An 8,399-nucleotide genomic window follows, 5' to 3' on the forward strand; every position below is an offset into this window, starting at 1 on the left:
TTTGGCAATAAAAAACAGCTGTTTAGCTTGAAATTTGAAAAGTAACCGTTTTGGGATTTAAATTTACTTGAAACGGGGGAACTTTTAAAAATCAGTATACTACATAATTTTTGCTTATTAAACTTTTAAATATCAATGAGAAGAATAGAAAATAATTAGTTTTCACATAAATCAAAGGTTAAAGCCATTAAATGGAGTGATTGCATAAATTTTCCACAACAAAAAATTGAGCTGACTAAACAATTTCCCAATCTTTCCCATCACAAACAAACATTGGCAATTACAGTTTGTATAACTAGCTAGCACATATATCTTTTGTATTTTATTAATAACTGGTATAGTATTTAAAAATGTTAACAAGAAGATTACAAAATATTTTGAAATAATAATAAAAAAAAATATGCTACCACATATATGTATATATAATTTGTTTTACAGATACTTCTGATACCGACAAACCTAACAACGGAATTTGTCTATTAACTACAAATGTGTGTACAAAAAATGCTTGAGATTCCCAATGGAGATTAATTATTGCTCGTTGTGTTTTGTTGAGATTTGTTATTGCGCCAATTAATGTTAATCGCTCAGCTCAGCTCAGGTAATGCCTCATTACTTGGGTATCATGACACGGGCAATGCCCGGCATAATTTCCGCCTGCAACGGACCGAACTCAATGCGTTCGCCATCCACAGTGATGATGCCATGATTGTCGTGTGGCTCCAGACGAAAGGCACGCACCGGCAGCACCTTCACATACTCGTTGTTCTTCTCCGGCAGATGATTGCCCGTACTCATGTTGTACAGGAAGCTCAGCAGATGCGGTCGTCTGATGCCGCCGCGTATTAAAACCAAATAAATGATGCCATCGTGCAGCTGCGACTTGGGCGCAAAATGGCAATCGATGCCCAGATGCGACTGATACACCGCATGCATCATCACAAACTCGCCCTCCTCCACCTGCCAGCCCGCTGACTGAGGCAACGGTTCGTCCAACGCTGGCAGACTGCTGCTTGGTCCAAAGTGCTCCAAACCCGCAGCTGTGGCCGCCGTCGATTGCTGGGCAAACTCACTCTCATCGGCCAGACTGTGATAGACACTCTCTGATATGGAATAATAGCAGCTGCGTCGGGAGCCACCCGACAGCCAGCTGTCGCAACGCGAACGAAACGATTGATTGATCGACGTCTCCAGCGAGATGACATCCTCGAACTCCTGCGGCAAATACTCAATGGAACGTCTCGCATAGCTGTCGCTGGCCAGCTTATCGATATGCATATTGCAGCTGCGACTCGACTGCAGTTTGCGCAACTCCTCCAGCTGCTGCGATTGCTCTGTGGCTGCCTGTGATGTCGATGATGAAGCCCCTTGGTCCGCCAGCAGATAGCTAATCTTGCCATTGTACGTCCTCAAATTGGCCAGACGATACAGCGTCCAGATGGTGAAGCGTTGATAGCCAAACATGCGTATGCATTCGCTCTCAATGTCCACATCCGAGATGAGTCCCCAGCCAATCGATAGGAATGAATACATCACACGCTCCTTCAGCTGCACTCGCACCATATCCATCGGTGAGCTGCGGCCACTGATGACGGTCAGCGCAGCTCCCAGCACCGGGTTGCTAAAGTAGGGTTCACTGCAATCAAGAAGATGGGTTATAGTGTTGACGTAGTCAAATTGGCCTAAGCTCAGTTGGGGAGCACGTCATTTGGTTTATGGTCTTGAGTTGAAAGCTCAAATATTTGCATTATTATTATAGAACTTTTTGCTACGACGATTTTATGCATTGACAACTGAGCGTGGCGAGATTGTGTTCAGGGCTGCAAAGTGTGAAAATCTTGGGTTCGAATTCAAGATGATTTTAAACCGTTTCAACCACATTCAAATTACGAAGCGAACCGTTTGGTATGGTTCGCTTTTTAACTGAACCGGTTCAGTGTTGAATTGTGTACAAGCTTAACGATTTAATAGTTAAAAGGATTTTAATCTTTATCCACTTTGATTTCACTATAAATTTTAAAGCCGAACCGGTTCGGAAACACTTTGCAGCCCTGATCAAATGCATTCTTTCACTCACTTATAGCCATGGGAAATGGAGCGTGCCAAGCCATTGCCCGAACCACATGGAATGATACCCAGCGCTATGCTGTCCAGCACCTTGGCCCAATCTTCGCGACGCAGCAGTCCATTGACGATCTCATGGAAGAGTCCATCGCCGCCCACGGCAATGATGCTGCACCAATCCTCCAGACGTCGCGTGCTCATAAATTCGATGGCATAATTGGAATGTTTCGTTACATACAGATCATACGGTACTTCCGCCTCGTTCAACACCGGCGCCACATGCATATTGAACACCTCTCGCGCATTTCCCGATCCCGACTTGGGATTCAGTAGCACCAGAGCACGACGCCTGCGTGACTCATCCAAGCGGTCCACAAATATCTCCTCCAGCGTGTTGTGCAGCTGCCAGCGTAGTGCGCGATACCAACGATCCGCCTCCCGCATGTTATCCTCGAAGGTATCGAAGGAGCGAAAGCGTAGCGTCAACACTGTGCGCTCCCGATGTAAGCTGCTCCTTAAGCTCTTTTTCTTCAGCACATAAGCAAAGAGATACAGATAGGCGCTAGCATCGCCGCCATCGCAACCGTAATCCTCCTCCTTGCTGGCCGTGCTGCATTTGCTGGGCGTGGCACCCTTACGGCCTGCTGCGCCTGCCGCCGGTGTTCCGGGATTGACGCAAGCACAGCGAGCCAAACTGCGCGACGTTTTCTTAAGACGCATACAACGGGCGCCAACAATGTCGCATAGCTTAACCGTTTGCTCTTTTATCGTCACGCCACTGGGCGATTCGCGTTGCAGCGTGAAGCCCGTGGCATCCAAGCGAACGCGGAAAACGTGGCTTCCCTTGCGCTGGCTGGTGTAGAACGTGTCGCTCACATTGTGCATTGTGGGCGTGGAGTTGGCGGAGGAGCTGTGGTTGCTCCTCTCCTGAGATTTGTTCATGTTTGATGGCGAAATCTGCTCAGCTGCATTTTTTATTTACTTTTTTATGGTGTGTTGGTCAAAAGCAGTAGGGGTACTCCCCGGATAGTGTGACCGCGTCCTGACCGTTAAAATATACCAGGTGGCTTGAATAAATATATTGAAAATACCTGTTTCATTTATTTAATCATTTTTATTTCAATTTAGTGCGCTTATCACAAAGATAATCAGTAAGTTCATTTCTATTAACTTTTTAATACTTTTACCGAATACTCTAGGCTGCTTTTGAAATATACCGTAATTACTAATTTACCGTATGTCGTACTGTCAATCGATAAGTGTCAGTCATTCAAAAACAAAATATTTTCTATCTAATTTGTTACTTGCATTCTTAAACACACACAAAATTCGCTTTGTGTCAATTTAAAGTTGGCACAATTAAAATAATTAAACCTTTTTCAATTGAAATTCTTGTTTTGAACAGCCTATCGAAGAGGAAGCGCCACCAATCCGATTTTCGTTTGTCGATTGTTGTGGTTAGTGTTCAGTGTTGCAAAGAGCTGAAATCGAATTTTCGCTATTATCGGATTTTTTGCTATGCCTCTTTGGTCGCTTGCCCACACTGAGCTCTAGCATGCGGTAGTGAAGTGGAATAAATTACACATTTTTTTCGGGTTTTAAACGCAAAATTCGTGGTAGTGCAAGTGTGCTTTATGTAATTTGCAGCATTTAAGTTATTTGCTAAAACACACACGCACCCAATTCACATAAAATACACACACATCATGACAAACAGTCTGCAACTGGAGTGTGGAGCGTTGAAGGTAGCGCGTCATAAAATCGAATGCGTTGGCTGCGCATATTTCAATGCACGCCGCCAAATTGGCGATGCGAGCGGCGTTGAGCGCAGCGATTCCGACGAGAAATTGGCGGGCGCTGGCGAGGATGTCGATATTAGCTACCTCAAATCCCTCGATCCCAAAGAGTGGAAGGATCAAGACCATTATAGCGTGCTCGGCCTTGGAAAATTAAGGTGCGTTTCTTTCCCACACACACACACACATGAATTCGCGTGTTCTATTCGCACACACGCACACACATATGACTCTGTGCTTATGTATGTGTGTGCACGTGTAGTACACATACATGGAAATATTTATTAACTGCTCCGCGGGTTTTGTTTGATATTTTATTGAACACACATAGATATGAAGCGAGTGATGATGACATTCGTCGGGCGTACAGACGCATGGTGCTGCAACATCATCCGGACAAGCGAAAAGCCAAAGGCGAGGAGGTTATTACCGACGACGACTATTTTACATGCATAACAAAGGCCTACGAAATACTCGGTAAGTTAAAAAAAAAAGTATATGCTATTTATAAACACTTTAAAAGAACATAATTTGGCTTTATGCTTAACATTTGTGATCTGTTAACTAATAATTTGCAAATTGTCTTCACCTTGTATTGAATTGCCGTTTGCAATTTATCGATAACTATAAGTTTGCCATTTTTGGCACACTTTTCAAAACGAAAATCTTGTTTGCAAATTACTTTCAATGTCATTCAACGTTATTCACTGCATAATTTGCAATAATAGTAAGGACACAATTTAAACTGTAATTACAATGAGCAAATATTTAGAAACTGAAACTATTAATTAATTAATGTAATGTGAAATCGTTAGTTATTATTTGATGGCTCATTTTGAATTGCTTTCGAACAATGTTGAACTCTTTAATAATCTCTTATTTTTTAAATAATTCTATTTAACTTCATACAATTGTAAATATATTGAAATCGATTGTTTCTGTCTAGTTGGCGCCTCGTTCATCGAACTGCATTTTAATCGCACTGCAATATATTGTTATCGATAGAGTTTTTTCTAACATGGCGCCTAATTTAAACTCGATTTTCGCTTCACAGGCACCGCGAAGACGCGCCGCAGCTACGATTCCGTGGATCCCGAGTTTGACGACAACTTCCCCTCACAGTCGGACATCGACAACAACTACTTCAACTCATTTAACAAGTATTTCAATCTGAACGCACGCTGGAGTGAAAAGCAACATGTGCCGCCATTTGGCGAAGTAGACGCCAAACGCGAGGAAGTCGAACGTTTCTACAACTTCTGGTACGACTTTAAATCATGGCGTGAATTCAGCTACCTCGACGAGGAGGACAAAGAGAAGGGTCAGGATCGCGACGAGCGTCGCTGGATCGAAAAGGAGAACAAAGCAGCGCGCATCAAGCGCAAGAAGGAGGAAATGACTCGCATTCGTGCGCTCGTAGATTTGGCTTACAACAGCGACAAGCGCATCCAGCGCTTCAAGCAGGAGGAGAAGGATCGCAAGGCAGCCGCAAAGCGTGCCAAAATGGATGCAGCTCAGGCACAAAAAGCCGAGGCAGACCGAGCGGTGCGTGAGGCGGCGCTGGCCAAAGAGAAGGCTGAGAAGGCGGAACAGAAGCGCATCGAGCAGATAAGGATTGAGCGCGAGCAGCAGAAGAAGCTGCTCAAGAAGGAGCGCAAAACGTTGCGCGACAAGCTCAAGGATTGCAAGTACTATGCCAAAAACGACAAGGATCAGCTGAAGCACATGGAGGGCACCGAAAAGATATGCGAAACATTCTCGTTGGCCGAACTGCAAACACTTAACAAGGCCATGGAGACGAAGGGACGTGAATCTTTTGTGGCCGCTCTGCAAACAGCTGAGCGCAAGATTGCCGACGAGCTGGAGGAGCTCAATCTGGCGCAGCAAAAGAAGCAGACAACCAATGGGCAGGCAAACAAAACGCCAGCGGGCGTCAAGGAGGTGAAAAAGGGCGATGTGTGGAGCAATGAGAATGTGCAGCTGCTGATCAAGGCGGTCAACCTGTTTCCCGCTGGCACTGCCCAGCGTTGGGATGTGATCGCGACCTTCATCAACCAGCATGGAGGCGGTGCAACGACTCCCGTGACTGCACGTGATGTGCTCAACAAGGCGAAGGCTTTGCAGCACAGCGATCACTCGAAGAGCACGCTGAAGACGCAGGCCAACGAGGCGGCGTTCCAGAGCTTTGAGAAGTCCAAGAAGGAGGTGCAGACAACGAACGATATTACGCTCGGCGATTCGCCGGCGGAGAGCAGCAAAGAGAATGTCAAACAGAACGGTGCACCACCAGTCAACAACAATAACAATCAGCAGCAACAACAGCAGGAGCAGCAGCAAGTGGAGCCAAAGCAGAATGGTGTTGCTGCGGCGCCGCCAACCACGAATGGCGTATCCTCGAAATCGTCATGGACAAAGGAGGAGCAAGCCTTGCTCGAGCAGGCAATGAAAACGTATCCAACGACGACGCCCGATCGCTGGGATTGCATCGCCGCTTGCATTCCGAATCGCAGTAAAAAGGATTGCTTGCGACGCGTCAAGGAGCTGGTGGAGTTGGTCAACTCGAAGAAGGAGGCGCAGGCGGCAGTTAAATGATGATGAGGAGTGGATAGGAGAGAAGCTTGTGTCCTAGCTAGCTAGCTGCTGCTGCTGTGTCCAATATACACACACACATTTTATTTAAATAAAAAGATACAAAGTTTTGAACGTTTAGCGAAAAGTTACATCCAAACGAGTTTTTCATTTTCCCTTTTTGTTTTTTTTTTGTTGTTGTAGGCCAATAGAACCATCATTGTTATAATTACAAATCAAATGTATGTGGAAACCTCTGCAACTTATGTTTGCTCTGCGACGCGTCTTCCTCCGCTCAGCTTCAAATCGAACGCTTGGGGATTAGCCAAGGGATCGAGATCTGCAAACAGCTCCAGCCAAGCGTTGTTGCTGTTTTGCTGGCTCGGTTTGCTTGGATTGGACTTGTTGGGAGCGGCAACTGGAGCTGGAGCTGGCGCTGGAGTTGGCGCTGCAGTTGATTGATTGAACATGCGTGCCCAGAATTTGTTGTTACTGAGCGTCGCTTCTGATGGCGGAGAGGCCTCAATGAGCGGCGCCTCCTCCAGCTGCTTGGACAGCTCAATGAGCAAGGATTCATTGTCGCCACAGGCAGCTGGAGCTGGAGCAGCTGCTGTCGTTGTGGGCGTGTCTGCTGTGGGCGTAGTAGACGCGGGTTTATCTTGGTAATCCTCCTGCAAAGTAAAAACACAAATTTAACTTAAATGCCACATAGAAAACATATAATTTAACAAGCTACCGCAAAGAACAAGGACTGATCTTTATCGACTGCCTCAATGGGCGCCACAGGCGTCTCCTCCACCGCATCTTCGGCAGCTCCTTCGTTTTGCGACAGCTCCTTGAGCACACAGAAATCGTATTTGGGTTTGGCGACCAGCGCATTTGCAATGCTCTGAAACGTGGCCGCCGTCTTCTGGGCAAATGTCTTAAGCTCCGCCAAGTAGGCGACCAAAGCATGCGAATACATGTTGCAACGTGCCGCAGCCAGCAGATCAATCTTCTGTATGGAGTCCAAGGAGTAGCCATCGAAATTGTGCTTCGCAGCACGCACATGCGCTTGGGCCGTGCGAAACTTATCCAATCCCTTGCCCGTATCCGGATCCATATCCTGGCTGGCCGTGTGCTTCATCCACGCCAAGGCTGCGCGATATTCGGTCCGCTCCTTCTCCATTGTCTGCAGCGTTAGCTCGGTGTCCTTCACCGCACGACAGCGATACACATCGACCTCGTGCTGCAGGCGCAGCAACGGCACACGGACGCACATCCTTTGCTGGCCAGCGAAGGACATTGCTTTGCCTGCATTCGTGATGCTGCCTCCTGTGGTCTTTGATCGCTTGCCTGCCTCCTTGAGGAAACGCCCAAAGACGCATTCCTCCTGCGACAAGATGCAGAGGCGTTCCTGGTATTGATCAATGATTTTGCAGAGCTCCGAGCTGGTGTCGCTTATCGATTTGAATATCTCGATTTTGGCATCGAGCTCCGCGTCCGAGGAGATGATGTGTTTGTCCTCTTTGCTGCCCAGTTTGCGTTGCACCACCTTTTTGGTGATCCAATACTGGTGTTGCACCTCCGACTTTAACATATTTTCGTTCCCAATTTCACTGACAGAAAACTTTCGACTAGTGAAAACGGAAGAGAAAAAAAACACTTAGATAAAAGTCAAGTTTCTGCGCCGGCGCGAAAATCCGTTACATGCAGTGTTGCCAGACTGCCGAAAATGGAAGTAGCAAACGGAAAATAAAAGCATATTTAGCGCATAGTGAACTGCAGAAATTTTGTGAGGTTTAATAATAACCAAGTTGTAATCTATGCTGATTTTTCAATTTACTTATTTAAATACAATGCAACAAAGTAGCAAAGTAATCCACTTAAACTTAACAGCACGTTGGCGCGCTACGTGAAGTTAACATAGCCATTTCGAGTAATGATGGAGTTAACAGACTACCTTTAAACTGCTGCAGAGTGCAGTTTTTC

At 46.1% G+C, this 8,399-nt stretch overlaps 3 protein-coding genes across 3 annotated transcripts; 1 reads left to right on the top strand and 2 right to left on the bottom strand.

Moving 5' to 3' along the window:
- Positions 1–292: 292 nt before the first annotated feature.
- On the bottom strand, positions 293–3,230 carry LOC132788567 (sphingosine kinase 1). The gene is made up of 2 exons (XM_060796049.1): positions 2,078–3,230; positions 293–1,636 (listed from the first exon to the last, which is right to left on the bottom strand). The coding sequence occupies exons 1-2, from the start codon at positions 3,004–3,006 to the stop codon at positions 613–615; spliced, it is 1,953 nt and encodes a 650-aa protein (XP_060652032.1). The 5' UTR covers positions 3,007–3,230; the 3' UTR covers positions 293–612.
- A 135-nt stretch (positions 3,231–3,365) lies between these two features.
- On the top strand, positions 3,366–6,580 carry LOC132788568 (dnaJ homolog subfamily C member 2). Its single transcript, XM_060796050.1, has 3 exons — positions 3,366–4,018; positions 4,192–4,337; positions 4,915–6,580. The coding sequence occupies exons 1-3, from the start codon at positions 3,771–3,773 to the stop codon at positions 6,450–6,452; spliced, it is 1,932 nt and encodes a 643-aa protein (XP_060652033.1). The 5' UTR covers positions 3,366–3,770; the 3' UTR covers positions 6,453–6,580.
- On the bottom strand, positions 6,581–8,070 carry LOC132788570 (islet cell autoantigen 1). Its single transcript, XM_060796051.1, has 2 exons — positions 7,165–8,070; positions 6,581–7,099 (listed from the first exon to the last, which is right to left on the bottom strand). The coding sequence occupies exons 1-2, from the start codon at positions 8,005–8,007 to the stop codon at positions 6,692–6,694; spliced, it is 1,251 nt and encodes a 416-aa protein (XP_060652034.1). The 5' UTR covers positions 8,008–8,070; the 3' UTR covers positions 6,581–6,691.
- Between the last annotated feature and the right edge of the window lie 329 nt (positions 8,071–8,399).

This window comes from Drosophila nasuta, chromosome 3 (genome assembly GCF_023558535.2).
Source record: "Drosophila nasuta strain 15112-1781.00 chromosome 3, ASM2355853v1, whole genome shotgun sequence".
NCBI lineage: Eukaryota > Metazoa > Arthropoda > Insecta > Diptera > Drosophilidae > Drosophila > Drosophila nasuta.